This window comes from Budorcas taxicolor, chromosome 15, assembly GCF_023091745.1.
Source record: "Budorcas taxicolor isolate Tak-1 chromosome 15, Takin1.1, whole genome shotgun sequence".
In the NCBI taxonomy this organism is placed as follows: domain Eukaryota; kingdom Metazoa; phylum Chordata; class Mammalia; order Artiodactyla; family Bovidae; genus Budorcas; species Budorcas taxicolor.
In genome coordinates, this window is record NC_068924.1 from 50,745,144 (window position 1) to 50,770,481 (window position 25,338).

Here is a 25,338-nt window from a genome sequence, read left to right on the forward strand (position 1 = left end):
GACTACTAGTAACCTTCTTGTGACTAGCAGTAACCTTCTACCAAAATGTGTGCTTGATTGCACATAGCCCCCTCCACCAAAATCACATATAGCTGACCTTTCCTCTTACCTCCTCAGAGCAGTTCCTTGGGGCTATCTGAGAGGCTATCTTCCAAACTATAATCCTCATTTTGCCCCAAATAAAACTTAACTCACAACTCTCGTGTTGTGTATTTTTTTTCAGTCAACAGAGATAAAGCCAGAGAAATTGCACTTCTAACAAGTTCCTAGTCGGTACAGATACTACTAATCTAGGAAATACACTTTGAGAATCAAAGAATTAAAACTATAAAACTACTCATCCTTCCTTGTTTCACCAAAAACAAAATAGTTAGGTCATTATAGATATAGTTATAAAAATCATGTACACATAAAAGGGAGGAAAACAATAACAAACGAGACCAGCACCTTCCTACTAATCCAACAAGGTTTTGTTAAAAGTAAAATGAACTTGAAAAGTCACACATTATTTCGCTGACATTTTCTTTCTTTTTTCGCCTACACCATGTGACGTGTGGGATCTCAATTCCCCGACCAGGGACTGAACCTGCATCCTTTACAGTAAAAGCATAGTCTTAACCACTGGACTGCCAGGGAAGTCCTTTGTTGACATTTTCAACCTACAAATAATCTATTCAGGACTAACTGTCCAATTGATAATTCTAAACATCTTAGAAATCTACCTCTCCTATAGCATCTCTTAGCCAAGGGAATATTTCCTGGAATGCCTAAGGTCAGGAAGAAGATCTGAAATGTGTATGAAGTATGTTTATGTGTATTAAGAAGATCTGAAATGTGTATTAACTCCTGTAATACCATCTTTATTTACAAATAAATAAATATTTCATCTTCTCATATTTACAAATATGAATCATCTGTGATGCCTTTAAATACATATATGCCCAGATCTCTCCCCTGAATCAACCAACTGTGATCCTTAAGAGTGTGTGTGTTAGTTGCTCAGTCATGTCCGACTTTCTGCAATCCCGTGGACTATGGCTCGCCAGGCCCCTCCAACCATGGGACTCTCCAGGCAAGAAAACTGGAGTGGGTCACCATTTCCTACTCCATCTTAAGAGTAGGGCCAATCATTTGTAACGTACACAGGTGATTGATTCTTCCTTATACAATGCATTGTTAGCACCTATATCTGAATAACCTATGTTTAATTCTAGGAATTCAAAACTATTTCAAAGACGGCAATGTCATCAAATTGTGATGGCAATATTCAAAAACCTGGAAAAACTCTATGATCTTCCTCATCACATAACTATTTTTCCTCCTTTCCCTGCCCCCTACTTCCAAACACAAGAGCTGGGGAACATAACTTCTCAGACTGATTAAATGTAGCCTAAAATAGAGTGGCTTTTTCTCTAGTTACATGTGTTGATCAACTGACATATTAATTGGGCATCTTTAAATTTCTTTGCCTTTAGGCTCTTGATATACTTTGTCTCTTTACGTATAAATAAATAGAAATAATGTCAAAATGAGTTACCTGAAAACAGATAATCTTATCACAAAGAAATTGAAACCAAGCTTGTCATGAATAGGCCCTAAGGGGAAAAAAAGGACTTCCCTGGTGGTCCAGTGGCTAAAACTCCAAGCTCCCAATGCAAGGGTCTGGGGTTCAATTCCTGGCTAGGGAACTAGAGCCCATATGCTGCAACTAAGATCCGGTGAAGCCTAATAAATAAGTAAAAAAAAAAAAAAAAGGCCCTAAGACGAAGACAGTCACAAGAATTCTTCCAATGCATTTTATCATAACATCCTTTAAACAGCATCAGTTCAGTTCAGTAAAAGTTGCATGATAACAGATTACTATGTCCTTTCATTTTCAAAATGTTAATCTCATGGCACATGTGCACACACACACAAAAGACCTGAATGCAAGTATTAAAAAATCCCACCTAAAACTGCATTTTTAAGTTAAAAAAAAAAAAACTTTCATTAAGATTTATCAATATTAACCAAGTTGCCAAATCATTTTGTCAGGAGATCCATAATCAAGTTCACCTTTGAACACCATGACTCTAAATGTTTCCATTTATGATATATCATGTTTAAGACCCAATTTAAGATACCACGTCTTCTTCGCCAGGAAGAGTGGGAAACATTTATTAGTCAGATAATCTTTTACTGAAATGGAACACACATTCTTTTGAGATCATGGCAAAGAACAAATATCAAACAATTTAATTAGATGAAAATTTTTATTTCTAAAGGATGCAAATTAAAGCAAACAATCTCCTACTATTTGTCTTTTAATATCATTAATGCAAGATATATCTTATTCCTCACACTTGAATTACACAGTACATTTAAAAGATAGTATATCATAAATTTTTCACAGCTTTCTGCCTGACAGTTACTCATAAAATTAAACAGTGACGTCTTTTTCCTTGCTTTCTCCTTCCTCAAAACAACACTAATATATAACATATAGGAGGTGTGAAGACTTAAATTTTAGTACATGTGCTAATATATCAAGACTAGACCAAATGTCAAAAGATGCTATATTAACAAAATAGGCCATCGTCAAAGCCATTTTTTAAGGCATAACAAAGTTTTACAATTTGCTACTATTATTATTCTATACTTTTTATAAACTAATGAAACTTTGAAAATATGATTATTTTCCTAGAAGTAAATATACAACCATTCTTTCCTCAGGAAAGTATTTGTCCTCATGCATATAGCTATATAAAATGAAACAATGTAATCGGCTAATAAGCACCTATTTCCTAATTAAAAAGTATTTCAATACTTCCATAACATTAGCTTCAAACATTTAAACAGTAATCTTTTATTAAAGTGAATTTATTAATATAAAGTATCATGAGAATATACACATTTCTACCACCCAATATGAGCTGATTCTAAGCTATTTGTGGAATATATTTTATTTTAGGTACATTGGCAAAAGGTTAAAAATAAACATCATTAGGTGGCCAGAAAAAATCTTGGTCTATAGCAAGACTTTAGCTCTATTCAGAAGTGGTATCCTTCACCCTGTGACCACAAAACATCCTGGTCTTAACTTATAAAACAACCTAAAAAAAGCCATTTTTTACTATGGAAGTATTTCAAAATATAACCTAACCTAGATATCATTATTGGAAGAGCCAAGAGATCTTTAAAACTCCATTTTTTCACGTAGTACTTCTACAATCCTGGGTCAGAAAAACCATGAAACTCCACCCAGTGGACCTTCTTCCAAACTGTACTAATTAGCCAGACTGGAAGATCTACAAGGCACTGAATCTTACACTTCTTTGGTATCTATTCTAAGTAGTAACTCTTGAAACAAGACACTCCCTCCCAAATATCTAGACATGTAGGCACTAAAAATGCTGTGCCCCATTTATTTAAAATAATCCTGAAAGATGTCTGCCTTCTACTTTTAAGAAAACTGAGTACAACTATCAAAACTAGGGAAATGATGTTCCTATATTCAATGGATTTCTGCCAAAATCTGAGACGGAAAAAATATCTATCTACATAGGTGCTCTCACTGCTTGGAAACACTATGAAATTTCACTTGATATCAAACAATATATATCAGTAATTTTCAATGAGACAAAGAACTTAAATTTTAAAATCAGTTATACACACAGGTTCAAACCCAGATATTTCATCACTCAGTACTCTGATCTTGGGCAAGTCACTCAACCAATCTGACACTCAGTCTCCTCTATAAACTGGCGGTGATGATGACGATGACAATGACAGAATTTATTGTTGCTGGAAGGCTCTGAGATATAACTAATGTACAATCTCACACGCTAGTAAAGTAATGCTCAAAATTCTCCAAGCCAGGCTTCAGCAATACATGAACCGTGAACTTCCTGATGTTCAAGCTGGTTTTAGAAAAGGCAGAGGAACCAGAGATCATTTTGCCAACATCCACTGGATCATCAAAAAAACAAGACAGTTCCAGAAAAACATCTATTTCTGCTTTATTGACTATGCCAAAGCCTTTGACTGTGTGGACTACAAAAAACTGTGGAAAATTCTGAAAGAATGGGAATACCAGACCACCTGACCTGCCTCTTGACAAATCCGTATGCAGGTCAGGAAGCAACAGTTAGAACTGGACATGGAACAACAGACTGGTTCCAAATTGGGAAAGGAGTACGTCAAGGCTATATACTGTCACCCTGCTTACTTAACTTCTATGCAGAGTACATAATGAGAAATGCTGTGCTGGGTGAGGCACAAGCTGGAATCAAGATTGCCGGGAGAGATATCAATAACCTCAGATATGCAGATGACACCACCTTTATGGCAGAAAGCAAAGAAGAACTAAAGAGCCTCTTGATGAAAGTGAAAGAGGAGAGTGAAAAAGTTGGCTTAAAGCTCAACATTCAGAAAACAAAGATCATGGCATCCAGTCCCATCACTTCATGGGAAATAGATGGGAAACAGTGGCTGAGTTTATTTTGGGGGGGCTCCAAAATCACTGCAGATGGTGACTGCAGCCATGAAATTAAAAGACGCTTACTCCTTGGAAGGAAAGTTATGACCAACCTAGACAGCATATTAAAAAGCAGAGACATTACTTTGCCAACAAAGGTCTGTCTCATTAAGGCTGTAGTTTTCCCAGTGGTCATGTATGGATGTGAGAGTTGGACTATAAAAAAAGCTGAGAGCAGAAGAATTGATACTTTTGAACTGTGGTGTTGGAGAAGACTCTTGAGAGTCCCTTGGACTGTAAGGAGATCCAACCAGTCCATCCTAAAGGAAATCAGTCCTGAATATTCATTGGAAGGACTGATGCTGAAGCAGAAACTCCAATACTTTGGCCACCTGATGCAAAGAGCTGACTCATTTGAGAAGACCCTGATGCTGGGAAAGATTGAAGGCAGGAGGAGAAAGGCACAACAGAGGATGAGATGGTTGGGTGGCATCACCAACTCAATGGAGATGAGTTTGAGTAGACTCCGGGAGTTGGTGATGGACAGGGAGGCCTGGTGTGCTGCGGTCCATGGCATCATGAAGAGTCGGACACAACTGAGTGACTAAACTGAACTGACAACAACTAGTGTTGACAAGAACATGGAGAAATTAGAAAAATATATCATTGTAGGAATATAAAATGGTGTAGTCCCATTGGTAAACAGTCTGGCAGTTCCTTGAACATTTAAAGACAGAGAAAAAAGGGACTTCCCTGACTGTCCAGTGGTTAAGACCCTGTGATTCCACTGCAGGGGGAACAGGTTCAATCCCTGGTCAGAGAACTAAAATCCTGCATACCATGCAGCCAAATAAATAAATAAAAATAAAGACAGAGTAAAAAAATATCACCAAGCAATTCCACAAGTAGGTATATTTCCAAAAGAAATGAAAATACGACTTCCCTCATAGTCCAGTGATTAAGAATCTGCCTGCCAATTCAGGGGACACAGGTTCAACTCCTGGTCCAGGAAGATTTCACATGTAGCGTGTTCAGCTAAGCCTATGTTCCACAACCCCTGAGCCTGCAGTACTGAAGTCCATGCACCGAGAGCCTGTGCTTTACAATCAGAGAGGCCCACAGTGAGAAGCCCACATACCACAACAAAGAGCAGCCATAGCTCACCACAATTAGAGAAAGCCTGCCAGCAGCAATGAAGACTCAGCACAGCCAAAAATAAATAAATTAAAAAATCAATCTATTCAAAGTGCCTTGCTGTTAAAAAAAAAAGACACATGTATATGGGGAAAACATGTACATGAATGTTCGACACATGTATATGGGGAAAACATGTACATGAATGTTCCCAGAAGGCTTATTCATAATAGCCAAAAGTGAAACAACCCAAACGTCCATCAACTGATGAATGGATAAATGAAATGTGGTATATCCAAGAAATAAAAGCAAAAATAAACGAAGGGGATCTAAACAAACTTATAAGCTTTTGCACAGCAAAGGAAATGTATACAAAATGAAAGACCACCTACAGAACTGTGAGAAATATTTCCCAGGGAGAAAATATTTGCAAATGCTATGACAAAAAAGGGTTTAATTTCCAAAATATACAAATAGCTCAAACAGCTCAATAACAAAAAAAATCAAAAATTGGGCAGAAGACCTAAACAGACATTTCTCCAAAGAAGACATATAGATGGCCAAAAAGCATATGGAAAGATGCTCAACAATGTTGACTACTAGAGAAATACAAATCAAAACTACAATGAGGTATCACTTCACACTGGTCAGAATGGCTATCATCAAAAGCCTACAAATAATAATGCTGGAGAGGATATGGAGAAAAGGGAACACTTCAGAACACTTCAAACTGTTGGTGGAAATGTAAGTTGATACAGCTGCTATGGAAAACAGTATGGCGGTTTCACAGAAAACTAAAAGCAGAGCTACCGTACGACCATCCCACCTGCAGGCAAACATCCAGAGAAAACTCTTAATTTGAAGAGATACATGCACCTCAATGTTCACAGCAACACTGTTTACAATACATATGAAAACAACCTAAATGCCCATCAACAAATGAATGGATAAAGCAGATATGGCATATAAATAAAATGGAATATCTTTCAGTTACAAAAAAGAATGAAAAATGCCATTTGCAGCAACATGGATGCACTTGAAGATTATCATACTAAGTAAAATCCGACAGAGAAAGGCAAATACCGTATGACATCACTTATATAAGAAATCTAGAAAATGATACAAATGAACTTATTTACAAAACATAAACAGAGGACACAGAAAACAGAGTTACCAAAGGGGAAACAGGGGTGAGAGCGATAAATTAGGAGTGTTAACAAGTACTCACTACTATATATAAAATAGATAAACAGGACTTCCCTGGTGGTCCAGTGGTTAAGAATCCACCCTGTAATGAAGGAGACCAGGGTTCAGTCCCTGGTCAGGGAACTATGATCCCAAATGCTGCAGAGCAGCTAAGCCCATGCACCACAACTACTGAGCCCAAAAGCTCTGGCGCCTGCTCAACACAACTAGAGAGCCTGTGTCCTGCAACTACTGAGCCCTCAAGCCACAACTAGAGTCCATGCGCCACAAAGACAGATCACACATGGTGCAACAAAGACCCCACGTGCAGCCAGTAAAACTTGATGCAGCCAAGTAAATAAATAAAATTATAAAAAATAAAGTAGATAAGCAACAAGGTCCTACTATATAGCAAAGGGAACTATATTCAACATCCTATGATGGAAAATAATCTGAAAAGACTATACACATACACATACATATGTATATGTATGTGTATATATATAATTGAATCACTTTGCTATATAGTACAACATTGTAAACCAACTACACTTCAATTTTAATAAACTGTCAAGCCAGCAATCATTACCCAGCATCTATACCCTCAAAATGACTATATGATGAAATTTTCAGATAAAACAAAACTAAATTGTCACTAGCAGACCTGAACTTCAAGATACACTAAATGGAAATGCAATTTAAACCACAATGAGATATCACATTACACTTTTTATTAGACTGGTACAAAAGTAATTGCAGTTTTACACTGCTGAACTTTGCCATTTGATATTGGAATACATTCTTAAATAAATGTGGTTATGTTATATACCATTTTAATGTGCATTTCTTGCTTTACGTTTTTTGCTAATGAATTATTACTTGCTATTTATTTTATATGCATTTTAGACTATGGAAATGATGTTAAACAAAAAGCAAATTTGAGTGATTTTCTTATTCAAGTTCAAAATGGGTCATAAAACAACGGAGACAACGCACAACCTCAATACATCTGGCCCAGGAACTGCTAACAAACATACAGTGCAGTGGTGGTTCAAGAGGTTTTGCAAAGAAGATGAGAGCCTTGAAGATGAGGAGTGTAGTGGCAGATCACCAAAAGCTGACAACAAGCAGCTGATTATTGATCACGGAAGCTGATCCTCTTATAGCTACACAAGAAGTTGCCAATGAACTCAACGTCAACCATTCTATGGTCATTCAGCATTGGAAGCAAATTGGAAAGATGAAAAAGCTGGATAAGTAGGTACCTCATGAGCTAACTGCAGATAAAAAAAAAATCATTGTTTTGAAGTGTCATCTTCTCTTATTCTATGCAACAACAATGAACCATTTCTCAATTGGTGGTTATTTGCAACAAAAAGTGGACTATTATGTGACAACCAGCTCAGTGAATGGGCCGAGAAGAGGCTCCGAAGAACTTCCCAATGCCAAACTTGCACCAAAAAAAGAAAGGTCATGGTCACTGGTGGTCTGCTGCCAGTCTGATCCACTACAGTTCTCTGAATCCTGGTGAAACCATTACATCGGAAAAGTATGCTCAGCAAATTGATGAGATGCACCAAAACCTGCAACACCTGCAGCCTGCATTGGTCAACAGAAAGGGCCCCATTCTCCACAATGCCCAACTTCACGTTGCACAACCAACACTCCAAAAGTTGAACAAACCAGGCTACAAAGTATTGCCTCATCTGCCATATTCACCTGACCTCTCTCCAACCGACTACCACTTCTTCAAGCATCTCAACAACCTTTTGCAGGCAAAATGCTTCCACAACCACCAGGAGGCAGAAAATGCTTTCCAAGAGTTCATTGAATCCCAAGGCATGTATTTTTAAGCTACAGGCATAAATAGACTTATTTCTCGTTGGCAAAAATGTGTTGATTGTAATGGTTCCTATTTTGATTAATAAAGATATGTCTGCATCTAGTTATAATGATTTAAAATTCAAGGTCAAAAACCACAATTACTTTTCACCAATCTAGTATTATTAACTCAAGATAAACAATGATAGATTAAAAATGCATGGTGTAATATATACGGAATTTAGAAAGATGGTAATGATGACCCTGTATGTGAGACCACAAAAGAGACACAGATGTATAGAGTGGACTTTTGGACTCTGAGGGAGAGGGAGAGGGTGGGATGATTTGGGAGAATGGCATTGAAACATGTATACTATCATGTAAGAAAAGAATCGCCAGTCTATGTTTGATGCAGGATACAGGATGCTTGGGGCTGGTGCACAGGGATGATCCAGAGAAATGATATGGGGTGGGAGGTGAGAGGGGGGTTCATGTTTGGGAACTCATGTACACCTGTGGTGGATTCATGTCAATGTATGGCAAAACCAATACAGTATTGTAAAGTAAAATAAAGTAAAAATTAAAAAAAAGAAGAAATTTAAAAAAAAAAATGCATGGTGTAACACCTAAAACCACCACCTGAAAAACAGGTATAGCTAAAATTGCAAAAGAAGAAAATGGAATACCAAAAATATTCAGTTAGGTCAATAAAGCTGAGAAAACTAGTGTATAAAATACCTCTACAGACGAAACAGAATTCCCCAAAAATACATTTTACCATAGAAACAATATGTTAAATGATGACTATGATATAAAACCTCTGAATAAAGTTAACTAAAATAAAATTTGAGCCTGGACATGAATCTAATCACCCAATGTTTACTTGTTTGAAGACAAAACAATTAAAAAACACAGAAAGAAAGGAACACAATAGTACACAAAGTCTATTTCTCCAACTCTGAATTATAACCTGCTTGAGATCAGTCATGTTACAAACAGAAGTTTGTGAATCAAGTGTTCTTAATATTTGGTATATATTAGAAATAAACTGTAAAGTCTATTAATGATGAAAATAACTTCACTAAACACTAATTAAAGGTCACAAATGACATTTTATCATCAACTGGCTCCTCTGTCCATGGGATTCTCCAGGCAAGAATACTGGCATGGATCGAACCTGGGTCTCCTGCATTGCAGGCAGATGCTTTATCCTCTGAGCCACCAGGGAAGCGCCCAATATAAACTCTTACAGTATATCATCTCTAACAGACATGCAATAAAATATTTACCAATACTGGATGGACTTCCTTGGTGGTACAGTAGATACAAATCCGTCAGCCAAGACAAGGGACACAGGTTCAATCCCTGGCCTGGGAAGATTCCACATGCTGAGGAACTAGGCCCGGGTGCCACAACTACTGAGCCTGAATGCTGCAAATACTGAAGCCCATGCACCTACAGCCTGTGCTCTGCAACAAGAGAAACCACCGCAACGAGAAGCTCGTTCCCTGCAATGAAGGGTAGCCCCAACTCATCACAACTAAAGAAAGCCCACAACCAGCAACAAAGACGCAGCGCAACCAAAAAATTAAATAAATAAATAAATGCTACATTGACACTTAATGGTAGAGCTTAAAAAAATTTTTTTTACCAATACTGAATCATTTAGTTTTAGTTTTAAGAGTATATAGTACTCACATAGTTCCAAATTCAAACTTACACAAAAAGGTATACAATAAAAAGTCTAAGGGACTTCCCTGATCATCCAGACCCGGCCTCACAATGCAGGGGGCACTGGTTCATCCCATCGGAGAACTAAGGTCCCACCAGTGGAGGGTAAACAACACAAAAATATAATCAAGGGGTATATATTTCCAGTTCTTTCCTGTGGGACACAGATGTGGTAACACTTTTCTTTAACACCAGAAATAACATTTTCTTTTTGAATTGGGATTACTCACAAAACAGAAAACATCCAGATGACAAGACACTCGCACATGAACACCAAAAATGAGATCAAATGGAACGTTAAAGTATAACCAAGAATATTATGAAGAAATAATAAAATGAAATAAAAATACCAGCTAATATTCTGTTAAGTTCGTCCTGACCAACACATAACAGGAAATCTGTAGCAATGGAACAAAGGAGATGGTTGCAAGTTTCTGTGCCTACTTCCCAAATTAGTCACTCAAGAGTCAACAGCACAAACCAGACTTACAAACTAACTCCTGCTTATGCATCAAATCATTCCTGAAGACTGACACCAACAAACAGCATCTGTGAGATTCAAATGGGCATTTGAAGAATTTACAAAGACAAACATCAACTGAGCACCACAGGCCTCCTCAGGTAAGAGGTTTCATACTTTATACATTCAAGACTGAACTGCCAATCCTCAATTATTAGGGTAAATTACTCAGCTAGGAGTAATTCAAGCTCATATTTGTCCTTCCCAACTTTCAGTTTAGCCACTTTACTACTTATTAATGCTTTCACCTAAGAAGTAAAAGGACTTCAGCAAAAATGGTACTCTCTGGAGGGTCCTTAGACCATGATTTCCCCAAATTATCAGAAGGCCAAAAGTGGCAAGATCATTAACCTCTCCTGTGTTTTCAAGAGGAGAATCCTAAGAGGCCACTGGCCTACTGGCCCATTATTTAAGGTAAATGCAAAAACCTGCTCCTGACCTAAGTCAGTGAACTTCAAAGGAATTGAAAGGAGATACAAATGGTTTCTAAAGAATCTCTTATTCCTAATCTTCCTGGAACAACTGGAATTCTAGCTATATCTTTCATAATCTAACATCAACATATCTTTTATGGGAACTACTAGGAGTAAACTAGAAATGGGTCCCTGTGGCAAACAGGGCAATAAGTAATGTGGAAAAGCTGTATCAGTGCCACCAGTATCTATTTCTTACTGGCAAGGATCACTTCTCTAAGAAGGTAATGATATTCCCAGCCTCCTCTGCAGCTAGACTGCAAGGGCATAGGAAGCAAACTTAAGCAACAAGATACAAGGGAAAGTCTTTTGGGAAAATTTCTGATAGAAATGGTCTTCCCTCTGAGAAGGAAAGGAGGGAAGGTAAGGAGAGAAATTTTGCATAAGGAACAATTGCACTTCCTCTTTTTCTACCTAATGTTGTATGAGATTAGCATACTTGGAATTGCATATGCCATCTGTAATCACAAGGGGAATCATTATCAACACATACAAAGATGGAAGGTACCTAGGACTGCTGAACTTGGTGAAGGAAATTCTTTAGCATTACTTAACAGTTTACCTTTGAGGTTCATTACATTTTTTAATTCACAAGTTAACTCTTTACAGGATGAGTAAGTCAAAGACCGTGATTTCTGAACTGTTCTTAATTACTTAACGAAACTGCATTCCACATGCATTTGTTGGGCATCTACTATGTTCCATGCACTAGGCAAGAAAGCTTTTATGTGAGCTACTTTAATTATCAAAATAACCCCATAAAGTATTAAAATTATCATTGCTGATAAGAAACATGAGGCTCAGAGAAGTTTAAGTGACTTGTGCCCAAAGTCACATAATTAATAGAAATTAACAACTAGGATTCATATCCACGTTGTATATCTCTAAGCTAGGGCTCATTCCAATAGCTGTGATCAGCTAACCTATCACTCAGATCACCTTTACAATCTCCATATTCATATAACTGTGGCTAAAAAGACCAGATCAAGGAATATCGCACATTAAAATTCTTCAGCACTTCTATTCTTAACCCAAGTGGTGGGTAACTTTCATTATTACTCCTTAGTTTAATTCCATCTAACTCCGTTTAAAAAAAATTCTCCCTCTCATGATTTACTTCATCTTTAAATTCTAATTTGAAAGAATACTAGATTGACAATAATATTTGCTGAATGAACAAAAAAGACCAGGGTCCAGAACCTGACTTGCGACTTCCAATTTTCATTATCTAAAACTCCACTGATTACAAGTCACACTGTGTTACACTAAGAAAAAATGCTCCCATTTAAACTGATACAATGCTGTATCACAACTTTACTTATTAAAAGAGCTTCATTAAATTTTTAGCATACATTGCTCCTGTGCATAATTTTTAAAAGGTAAAAGAAATAAATTGGTCACACTCAGGCTCAAATTCTTCTGAATCACTTTTTAAAATCAGTCATTACTGTTTTTCCACACAATATCATCTTCTGTGCCATGAAATCCCTGGGTGATCCAGCATTTGTATTCTAACCATATCTCTGGGATTTTCTTCCAAGACTGCTGAAAACTACTCTGCAAGTTCTGTCCATGAAGAGACAACAACCACATCATAAACAAAAGCAACTATAAGATGGATCCAGATTTTAGAAATCTAAGAATGTAAAAATATATGCTTATGAGAATTAATAAAACACAATAAATATAGATAGCCAGTGGGAATCTGCTGTATGACTCAAGGAGCTCAAACTGGTGTACTATTACAACCTAGAGAAGTGGGATGGGGTGGAAGGGACATTCACAAGGGAAGGGGCACATGTATATCTATGGCTGATTCATACTGATGTATGGTAGAAACCAACACAACACTGAAATGAGACTATCCTTCAATTAAAAATAAATTAAAACTAAATTTTAAAAAAATACACAATAACTTACTTTGTTATCTTGCATATCCTGAAGCTACCAATGGTGAACATCTACCATGCTTGGCGTTTTACCTATCTGGTTTAACTCTTTACAGAGCAGCAAAAAGTTAGGCATTAACCTTATTTTACATACATGAAATATGAGGCTCAGAGAACTTAGTTATTTGTCCTAGATGGTCCAGCTAATAAGTGGCAGAGCTGGGTTTCAATCTCTGGTCTATCTTCCAAGTTCTTACTCTTTTTTACCACTTTAGTGGTTTTCAAAATTTAGAGCACATAAGAATCACCTCAGAGTGGGAAAAATACTGCATATATTTGCAAATCATACAGCTGATAAGATAAATGTATAAAGAACGTTTATGGGACTTCCCTGTTGCCCCAGTGGCTAAGAATCTGCCTTCCAATGCAGGGAGCATGGGTTCGATACCTGGTTGAGGAACTAAGATCCCACATGCCATGGGGCAACTAAGCCTTCATGCCATTACTAAAGAGCCCACGTGCCACAACCAGAGAAGCACACTTGACAATTAAGACCCAGCAGAGCCAAAAAAGGAACTCTTACAACTCAACAGGAAAAAGATAATCCAACTTAAAAATGGGCAAAGGATTTGAATAGACATTTCTCCAAAGAAGATACGCAAACAGCCAATAAGCACACACAAAAGCGCTCAACATCATAAGCTATTAGGGAAATGCAAATCAAAGCCACAATATGATACCACTTCACACCTAATAAAGGCTTCCCAGGTGGTTCTGTGGTAAAGAATCAGCCTGCCAGGCAGGAGACTTGGGTTGGATTGATCCCCAGAGAAGGAAAGGCCAAACCACTCCAGTATTCTTGCCTGAAAACTTCCATGGACAGAGGAGCGTGGCGGGCTACAGTCCATGGGGCCACAAAGAGTCAGACATGACTTAGCAACTAAGCAACAATAATCGCGCCTACTATAATTGCTATAATCAAAAGACAGACAATAACAAACATTGGTAAAATGTATAGAAACTAGAACCTTCCTACATTATAGCTAGCAGGAATATTAAATGGTATAGCCACTTCAGAAAACAATTTCAAAGTTCCTCAAAAAGTTAAATATAGAGTTACCACATGACTCAGCAATTCCACTACTAGGTATATACCCAAGAGAAATGAAAACATAAGTCCACAGAAAAATTTGCTCAAAGGAACATTATTCATAATAGCAAAAAAGTCCATCAACTGATGAATAGATTAAAAGAATGTAGTATACCCACACAATGGAATATTATCCTGCCATAAAAAAGGAATGAAGTACTGATGCCATAACATGGATGAACCTTGAAAATATTATGCTAAATAAAAGTTGAAGACCACATGTTGTATGATTCCATTTATACAGATTTTACTTCCACAGAGAGAGAACGCAATTCCTTAAGGCTGGATAAGGTGATGGGAAGGGACTGCTAATAAGTAGTTTCTTGAAAGGAGACCAAAAATGTTCTGAAGTATAATGATGGTTGTATAACCCTATGAATATACCAAAAAAAAAAAACCCACTCTGAATGGGTTAACTGTATGGCAAGTGAATTAGATCTCAATAAATCTGTTTTTTAAAAACCCTCTAGGGATTTCCCTGGAGGTCCAGAGGTTAAGACTCTGCCTTCCAGTGCAGGGGGCACAGGTTTGGTCCCTGTTTGGGGTACTAAGGGCCCACATGCCTCAGGGTATGGCTAAAAATTAAAAACCAAACAACTGTCAGAAGAATTATCATAAATAATACCAGGTGCCAGTCGACAATAAGCTTAAAAAACAATTCTTAAATAAATAAAATTTTAAAACCCCTACCCTTCTTACTTAACTTATATGCAGAATACATCATGTGAAATGCCAGACTGGATGAAACACAAGCTGGAATCAAGATTGCAGGGAGAAATATCAATAACCTCAGATATGCAGATGACACCACCCTTATGGCAGAAAGTGAAGAGGAACTAAAAAGTCTCTTGATGAAGATGAAAGAGAAGAGTGAAAAAGCTGGCTTAAAACTCAACATTCAAAAAACTAAGATCATGGTATCTGGTCCCATCACTTCATGGCAAATAGATGGGGAAAAAAATAGAAAATGACAGACTTTATCTTCTTGGCCTCCAAAATCACTGTGGACAGTGACTGCAACCATGAAATTAAAAGATGCTCCCTCCTTGGAAGGAAAGCTATAACAACCTAGACAGTGTATTTAAAAGCAGAGACATTACTTTACTGACAAAGGTCCATTTAGTCAAAGCTATGGTTTTTCCAGTAGTCCTTTACCAATGTGAGACTTGGACCATAAAGAAGGCTGAGTGTCAAAGAATTGATGCTTTTGAACTGTGGTGCTGGAGAAGACTCCTGAGAGTCCCTTGGACTGCAAGGAGATCAAACCAATCAACCCTAAATGAAATAAATCCTGAATATTTATTGGGAGGACTGATTTTGAAGTTCCAATACTTTGGCCACGTGATGTAAAGAGCTAACTCATTAGAAAAGATCCTGATGCTGGGAAAGATTGAAGGCAGGAGGAGAAGGGGGCAAGAGAGGACGAGATGGTTGGATGGCATCACCGACTCGGACATGAGTTTGAGCAAGCTCCAGGAGACAGTGAGGCACAGAGAAGGCTGGCATGCTGCAGTCCATGGAGTCGCAAAGAGTCAGAAACAAATGAGTGCATGAACAACAAACAAGACCAGATTACTTCTGCGTGCTAAGTCGATTCAGCCATATCCGACTCTGTATGACTCTATGGACTATAGCCTGCCAGACTCCTCTACTCAGGGGATTCTCCAGGCAAGAATACTGGAGTGGGTTGCCATGCCCTCCTCCAGGGGATCCTCCTGACCCAGGGATCAAACCTGAGTCTCTTAGGTCTCCTGCATTGGCTGGTTCTTTACTGCTAGCAACACTTGGGAAGCCAGATTACCTCTAAGTTTCCCTTTCATATATAAAGGTATCTGAGACAATGAAAAAAAAGTCTCAGAGCTCACATCAACAGACTTCAGAATCCAATCCCCAGTGACCCCCATGAGCCAACAGTTTAGAGAAGGTAACATGCTGCTGCTGCTAAGTCGCTTCAGTCATGTCTGACTCTGTGTGACCCCATAGACGGCAACCCTCTAGGCTCCTCTGTCTCTGGGATTCTCCAGGCAAGAATATTGGAGTGGGTTGCCATTTCCTTCTCCATCGCATGAAAGTGAAAAGCGAAAGTGAAGTCGCTCAGTCGTGCCCGACTCTTAGTGACCCCATGGACTGCAGCCTACCAGGCTCCTCCATCCACGGAATTTCCCAGGCAAGAGTACTGGAGTGGGGTGCCATTGCCTTCTCCAGAAGGTAACATATAGCACAGCAATTCCTCACTTGAGGTCACTAGACCTGCAGATGTCTACAGTGAAAAGACAAGTGCTTCTTGAGTCAGTTTAAATTTTTCAGAACATCCGTAAGAAATCATACATACACTTAGCCCTCTCTGAGGTATAGTTTATGAATCTTTGCCTTTGGTTGTACTCATATTACTAGCTTTAAAATACTGACTCAAAGCTGACTCACAGCTCAGTATATGAAAAATAAAAAGTAAGAACACAAATTATTTGTTAAAATGTATTCTGATAGGCAAATGTTTCCAAATATGGGAGCCATTATGAGTTCCTTGGTTAAAAGCTTGGGAAATACAGATACGGGAACGTAAACAAGTCTAGTGAAGTCAAAGTCACTCAGTCGTGTCCAACTCTTTGTGACCCCGTGGACTATCCAGTCCATGGAATTCTCCAGGCCAGAATACTGGAGTGGGTAGAGTTCACCTCCATATGATTCACTTCCTATTAACTGTGCCTTGGTTTCCATTTTCATCTATAAAATCAACAAATACCATAGTATCCACCTGACTCTAAAATTCTAAGATTTTTTTAAATATTATATAACAACCTAAAATGTCTGCTAAGAAGGCAGTTCTTTATATTCTGGGTCCCTTCAAAGAACTTTCTTTATTGACTGGAGTTAGCACATCATTAGAATAAATAAGAAATACATATATTAATAAACTATAGGCTATAGGATTCAGAAACTTACTTATACATGGCCTTAGAAACCAAAGAGAGAATAAACTAATAATAAACTAAAAAGAAAGTAAAGTGTGCTTGTCTACTGCTGACAGCAAAAGTCAACAGGAAACACTTCAGTATAAAATCCCCCCAAAGCATGGAATGTCCCTGATTAACAACAAATGAGTTATCTTTCATACTTCACTCCCAATACACCAGCTTCCACATGCACCCCTGGAACAAATAAACTGAAGAAGGGGAGGAGAGCAATGGGGAAAAAACACGATACCATAATCAGCCTCCTTTCAAAATTTCACAAGGTGAGAGGGAGTGGGGAACTAGCCATGGTTGGTAGTAACAGTGGTTTAGTCGCTAAGTTGTGTCTGACTCTCTATGACCCCATGGGCTGTAGTCCACCAGGCTCCTCTATCATAGGATTTCCCCAGGCAAGAATACTGGAGTGGGTTGTCATTTCCTTCTCCAGGGGATCTTCCACACCCGGGGATCAAACACACAGACCCACATCTCCTCCACTACAGGCAGATTCTTTCACTGCTGAGGCACCAGGGAAGCTATAACCCAGTATAAAATTTTCCTATTTACAGTTTAATGTGTTGTGGACTTTTTTCTTTAACTTCTTTTAAAGTCACAAAAAATTTTTCTCTGTCTACTTCTTTATGTTAAAAATCAAAGCTATCTGAATTTGGGGAGAGTAAATTTATAGTAATTTAAACTGAGTATAACACTGATGGGGGATGCATCAGTGAGAAGGAGAGCTATCTGTGGGATTTTAGGGTGGAAGGTGGTGGTGAGAGCCTCAAAAAAGGAAAAGCAAGAAGATCCTTTACAACAAAACACATATAAAAATCCAAGCTCAGAGATTTCTAATGAATTTTTAAAAGGTCATTCCACTTGCTAAGACAGACCAGAAAAGCCAGACCACCTTCTCCTCAAGCAATAAAAGTTATGACTATTGAGAATAGACAATTTTAAACTTCCAATTCTGCATTACCATTAGGGAGAAAAAAGCAAATCAGAAATCTAAAGTTATGTTTTAGAAGGTAATACAGTATTCTGCTCACAACTATATAAGAAAGAAGGCATTCATCTCATTTATTTAATACAAAGGAGAACACACTCCTTTAAAATATAAAGAATCCCATTAATCCTTGGCGCACCAACAATCACTGTATTTACATATTATACATAAATACATATATACTCTGGCTTCCTAGGTGGCTCAGTAGTAAAGAATCCTCCTGCCAATGCAGGAGACTCTGGTTCAATCCCTGGGTCAGGAAGATTCCCTGGAGGACATGGCAACCCACTCTAGTATTCTTACCAGGAAAATCCCATGGACAGAGGAACCTGGTTACAGTCCATGGGGGTCACAAAGAGCATGCACACACACACATATACTCAACATCAAATAGCCACAGTACAATTTACAGTGCCTACATGAGTCAAATTAAAACACAAGCTCAATGACACCACCTATTGTTGTTAGTCACTAAGTTGTGTCCAACTCCTTTGCAACCCCATGGACTGCAGCCCATCAGGCTCCTCTGTGCATTGGATTTCCCAGGCAAGAATACTGGAAATAGGTTGTCATTCCCTTCTAGAGGGGATCTTCCTGACCCAGGAACTGCACATCTCTTGCATTGACAAGCAGATTATTTACCACTGAACCACCCAAGAAGACCCAATACCACCTATAGCTCCCTATAAATAGAGCTTATAAAATATATCACCTAAAAACTAATAAACTGCACTTAAATATAACCAGTTACGTCCACTTAACAATTTTGCCAGCTTAAACAAAAAGTACAAAGATATAAACCCGAGTAAGACTTAGCCTATGACTTCAAGGAATTCACATGAAGACAGAAGCATGTGCAAATCAAAATCATTTGAGATCACAGAGAAGAGCAAACTCACAAACTTAAATGGTTAACAAGAATTTGCCAGATGAAAACTGGGAGGGTGCAAACAAAGGCATGAATGTAGAGAACACAATTAGATAACCAGAAGTCCTGAGTGGCCAAGCCAGAGGATTAAGAACGAAAGATAAATGGGCATGAAATGATAGTAACTAAGCCAGGAAAATGGAGCTTGTAGCTTGCAGCTGGCTTGCAAAGGGCTACATATGCTATAACAAAGTGTTTGGTCTTTATTCAGAAGACCACAGAGAACCTCATTTATAATGGTTATTAGAAAGTTAACTGATGACAATGTGGAAAACAGATTTAAATGGAGATTGGGAGAAGATGAGAAGATATGAGAACACTAAAGCAATAATTAGGATATTACTGCACCAGTGCAAGTGAAATGTAATGAAGTCAGGAATAATACAACCAACTAAACAGTAGCAGTGGAAGCAACAACCTACACCAACTTAGCAGCAACTGTGTGTCCATCTAGTTGACCATAAGTCAAGGAAGAGGCAATAGGGGAAACAGAGAAAAAGAATGCAAACAAGAAGTCTTTAGAATATAATCAAAAGGACATTGACTACTGACTATTCATACCCCACAGAGGAACTTTACTTACAAACTAAGTCTGCCTTTCTAAACTGGTAAAATATAAAATGCCTTAGTTCACTTAATAGTTGTTACAAACTTAATTTTAACCATATGAAAAATTTCAGGTATCTTGCACAGGAATTATTTCAGTCTAAAAATATCACTATGGCCACAAGAAAAGCAAAGAAACAAATACAGAACTAAAACAGCGTAGTTTTCACCTGAAACTAACACAACATTGTTACTCACCTATATGCCAAAGTAAAAATAAAAGTTAAAAAAAAAAGTAGTTTCCAGTCAGAAAACAATGATCTTGGTATATCCAAGTCTGGATGAGTCTAATTAATATGCCTTAGTTAGAAACCCTGAAAATACATGCAAATAGTAGAAATAGTCATAAACACTACTTAAATTAAATATGGGATGGGAGAAAAAAGAGCTATCAAAAATCTTTGGGCTATGAACAATTCAGCTAACTGAACACATAATTACGACAACATATAGTTGGTATTTTTCATGAAATCAACATGAGGTTTTGTTCAGCACGGGAAAAAATCTGATGAGGTTTACAAATCCATTTTCAATTTACTAAATACATTAATATAGGGAAATAAGAATGGCAGCTACTCTATTTCAACATGCAGATCAACCTTTACAAAAATGTTTGCTGAACTGCCAGTTTGTATTATAGAACTGCTAAAACAGTGGTGTTTCTTTCAATAAACTGAGTCATGATTACCTCTATAAAGAAAGTTATTGACTTTCACAATGCTGGCAAGATGTCTTATCTTTTAAATTCAAAGTTAGCTGATTGTGGATACAGGTTAAGTTTAACAATAAAATCCGATAAACACATGTCCCACTAAATTTAATGTTCAAACTTATATTTGTCATGTTCTAATAATCACCTGAAGTTGACTGGCTCACCCCCAGATATTAATCATTAACCAGGTGTCAGTTTAAAATTCCATGTGAAATCGTTAAGGTCAATAAATGCAAAAAGGTCAATTTACTAGAAGGATTAAATAAGAGTTTCCATTTCACTGTTTATATAATTTTGATAAATTTGTAAGAACTTTTTTTTCATAAAAGTATGTGAACGTTATAGGTTTCTCCACTGAAGGAAAAAAAGTTTGTATTGTGTTAGTTCCAGTTACAATTTCTAGCTGAGTTAAAGCTCTAACAGCCTTAAAGCAGGAAATCCAAAAGGAAATTCCATCATCAGTTCCTGGGGCTTGGTAACTCAAAGGTTCTTTGAAACAGAGATACAGAAGTTCTCCAACTATTTACTATAACCTTACCTCATATCTTCTAGCAAATCACATTCTGCTTGATGTTTGGCTTGAAGTTTTGTCATCTGTTCAACTTGAATGTTTTTCAGTTCCTGTGTAACTTTCACCTGAAATATACCATATATTTATAAGGGCTTAACACAACTTTAAAAAAATTATTTAAGGAAAATATGTAATACTTGTCAGAATATATAACTGTTACTTGCCTCTCCTCTGAGGACCACAATCCTGTTACTAGCCACCTAATTTTGTTTACTGCAGATACTTAATTTTAACAACTAGCCAAAATAACCTGAAGCAGAAGCTAAATGAAAGTACACGAGTATAAAAATTACAGATTAAAAAGGTGCAAAATAAACTGCCAGTCGTTTCATTTCATGTACAATACCTATCTAGGTCTTCTTAGAGCTTTAAAAGAGTCTGTCTTCTATTTCTTCCAAACAGGATTCAAATGTATTAACCATAAGGAGAGGTGAGCAGAGCATAGATGGGAGAAGGGGACATAACGAATGCCTAATGTCTAATGACTGAAATTTACACAATCATGAAATTATATGCATCCATCAACTACAAAAATTATTCTATAATGGCTAGGAGAAGCACACTCTCTGGATGACGCCCTTGCTGACAGCACATCAAATCACAATCTCCTGTTCACAAAGAAGAAAGCAAAAGTGACCTGCCAGCATATGCTTTTAAGCCACCCCAGCAAGCCGGTTCCCGTGGCATTTCCACTTCAAACAGAACAGTAAATGCAAATTGGCCAGTGCCTCGCCCGCCAGGCCAGGATTCAGGTTACAGTGGGCCTGGAACCCTCGCCGCCACCGGAGCAGGGCTACCGGAGGGCTATGTGTGAAAAGAAAAAGACTCACTTGGAGAACCCAGGTGAGAAACAGAAAAGAAGAGGGAGCAGACACGAGTGAGTTAGGCATTCACCAAATGTTTGCCCACAAGGGGAGGACAGAACAGGCTCCTCCACCCAGCGCCCTGAGTAGACACTCAGTAACCATCTGCAAGATTGAAACGACAAGGACACAGCCTCGGTCCCTGGGAAAAAAACTGGGGAAGAGGACACTGAAACAGTTCTGGAAGGGCTGAAGCTGCTGACAAGCCCGGAGCACTCGTCACTCCCACCCCAAGCCCAGATTGCGGCGAACACGCCACGCACCGCCCGGTTCTCGCTCTCCTGGGAAGAGAATCACCACCTTCCTCTCCCTCTTGTCGGAGGGGCGGGGCAGGAACCGGGAAGAGAAAGGCAGAACCGTTCAATGCTTAATTTCTTGTTTTCCCCTGGGGTGGGGTGGCTATTGCGACTTCTTTTCGGTCGCCGGGTGGGGAAAGCGGGCCAAATCTTAAGGCGAGGCTGGTAACAAACGTCCTGTAAATCCGCAAATGCGCGAGGGTGGCAACAAGCGAGAGGGGGGCTCAAACCTGGCACAGACTAAACAATCACACAAACACAAGGCTCTGCAAAGCTGCAGGGGCTCCCCCACCTCCCCTCGGTGAAGCCCCGGAGAAAGCACTTTGCAGAGAGCAGCACTGCCATGCGCGCTCGCTCACACACACACACACACACACACGCACGCACACTGGAAACTCTTGTGAAAAATGTCTAGGCTGGGGGGTGGTCTCCTGTGCGGTGAAGGGGACGAGCCACGGCCGCCCCTCCGCTGCGAAGGCACCAAACACACGCGCCCCCCTCCAGGAACCGGCGGCAAGTGAGTGACAAGCCCGAGACGACGACGGTCACGGCCCCCTGCGCAAAGGGGGAGGGGGCGCCGCGGTGCCCCAGCTGCGTTCCTTGTACGCCTCCCCGCCCCAAACCTCAAAGACCCCCAGCTGCATCCTCACCTTCCTCGGCGGCGGCTGCATGATGCTGAAGGGACATCAATCCTCCTCCCACGGCGGCGTAAGTGAGGAGAGGAAAAGGAGGGTCGAGAGGAGAGGGCCGCCCCGGGAGCGGGCGTGTGCTTGTCTGTGTGTAAGGAGAGCCTGAGAACGAAGACTCGCCCGGGAAGCTGCAAGGCCGGCGGGTGGCAGGAGAACCCGGGTCGGAGGGTGAGTGTGAAGAGAAGGAGGAGGAGCCCCGGGAGGGCCTGGGCTCTGGCGGCCCGGGGGGTGTGTGAGGCAAGGAGGCGGAGACCGCGAGGGGGCGGGGGCCCGGCTGCGGGGGCGCAGGGTCGCCCAGCGCCTCCGGAACAGCAACCCTGCCGTCCCGTCCCCTGCCCTCCGCGCCTCCCCACCCGCCGCCGGCTCCGCGGTTCCTCACACGCGGCCCTCCCACCCCCACTAAGGCAGCCTGACCCTCTCTGCCCGGCCCCGGGAGGTGGTAGGCGGCGCCGCGCTCTGTGCTTCGGTTCCTCCACTCAGGCCGCGGGAATTTCCGGCCCCAACGCGCGGCGCAGCGCCCCACTCCGGCGGCGGAGGGGACAGCTTAGGCCACAGCCGGGCTCGAGGGGCCGGGCCAGGCTTCTGGGAGGGGGGGCGGCCGCGGCTCGGGGCACCATATCGCGGCGGGGAACGGAGGGAGCTAATGGATCGGTCGGCGAATGAGAGGGGTAACAGCTATCGCAGCGTGGAAATCCCCCCCCCCGTTCTCTCCGAGAATGGCACGTTCCAAACGCCTCCGGTCCTCCCTCCCCCACAGTGGGAGCCAGCCGGGGGCTTCCCGCGCGCTTTCCCGCCTGCCCGCCGCGGTGCGCGCCTCCGGCGGGGGCGCGCACGTGGGCGGGAGAGGGCTCTGCGCCGACGCACGCGCGTAAGCCGCCGTCTTCTCCTGACGCCCACTCGTGTGTGTGTGTGTGTGTTAGTTACAATGTGGCGGGAGGGGGGTCAGGCAGTATACCTATTTGTTTGAGGGAGTAGCAGATTGCTTCATGGTCCTCCAACACCCCTACCCTCTCGTGCAGATGAGCCTGGCGGGCCAAGGCACCTAGGAGTGAGCGTGGACAAGTCCTTTCGCAGCGGCCGCAGATGCCTGGTTTGGGTGAGGGCGAGGGCGACTAGTTGCCCTGCAAAGGAAAAATCGGTTGTCTGCTACAGGGCGTCCAAGTCAAAGAGCATGAGGTCGTTAAGGCCAGGACCCACCCCATCCCCCATGTCACAGATGGAAGGCCAGAGGAGTGGAGACTTTATGAAGGTTACACAGCATCACTTCATGGGAAATAGATGGGGAAACAGTAGAGACAGTGTCAGACTTTAGTTTTGGGGGCTCCAAAATCACTGCAGATGGTGACTGCAGCCGTGAAATTAAAAGACGCTTCCTCCTTGGAAGAAAAGTTATGACCAACCTAGATAGTATATTCAAAAGCAGAGACATTACTTTGCCGACTAAGGTCCGTCTAGTCAAGGCTATCGTTTTTCCTGTGGTCATGTATGGATGTGAGAGTTGGACTGTGAAGAAGGCTGAGTGCCGAAGAATTGATGCTTTTGAACTGTGGTGTTGGAGAAGACTCTTGAGTCCCTTGGACTGCAAGGAGATCCAACCAGTCCATTCTGAAGGAGATCAGCCCTGGGATTTCTTTGGAAGGAATGATGCTAAAGCTGAAACTCCAGTACTTTGACCACCTCATGCGAAGAGTTGACTCATTGGAAAAGACTGTGATGCTGGGAGGGATTGGGGGCAGGAGGAGAAGGGGACGACAGAGGATGAAATGGCTGGATGACGTCACGGACTCGATGGACGTGAGTCCGAGTGAACTCCGGGAGATGGTGATGAACAGGGAGGCCTGGCGTGCTGCGATTCATGGGGCCGCAAAGAGTCGGACACAACTGAGCGACTGAGCTGAACTGAACTGAACACAGCAGTACTAGAATCTCTGGGTAACTAAGTGTTCTTGAGGGTACAGAGAAACAGGTGCAGATGATAATCAAGAGGAAAAGTAAAAGGCTCCAGGGGCAGTGGAGGAAGCTCTTGAATGAGAGTCAGGACCTCTAGGTGCCAGCCCACTGTAGGTGCCAGTCCACTCTGCCTGCGCCTAGCTGTTTGGATGAGCTCAGGCTTCCTAAGGAGAAGGCAATGGCACCCCACTGCAGCACTCTTGCCTGGAGAATCCCATGGACGGAGGAGCCTGGAAGGCTGCAGTCCATGGGGTTGCTGAGGGTCGGACTTGACTGAGCGACTTCACTTTCACTTTTCACTTTCATGCATTGGAGAAGGAAATGGCAACCCAGTCCAGTGTTCTTGCCTGGAGAATCCCAGGAACGGGGGAGCCTGGTGGGCTGCTGTCTATGGGGTCACACAGAGTCGG

At 40.7% G+C, this 25,338-nt stretch overlaps 1 protein-coding gene across 1 annotated transcript in view; it reads right to left on the bottom strand.

Annotated features, from left to right (window-relative positions):
- The window catches only part of FCHSD2 (FCH and double SH3 domains 2), a 240,911-nt gene extending 217,943 nt beyond the window's left edge, over window positions 1–22,968 (bottom strand). The window contains exons 1-2 of the mRNA XM_052652842.1: window positions 22,940–22,968; window positions 21,098–21,195 (exon numbers count right to left, since the gene is read on the bottom strand). Of these exons, the coding sequence (XP_052508802.1) occupies window positions 21,098–21,195; window positions 22,940–22,960 (119 nt within the window). The 5' untranslated portion in view covers window positions 22,961–22,968. The remainder of the gene's footprint in view (window positions 1–21,097; window positions 21,196–22,939) is intronic.
- Window positions 22,969–25,338: the final 2,370 nt, after the last annotated feature.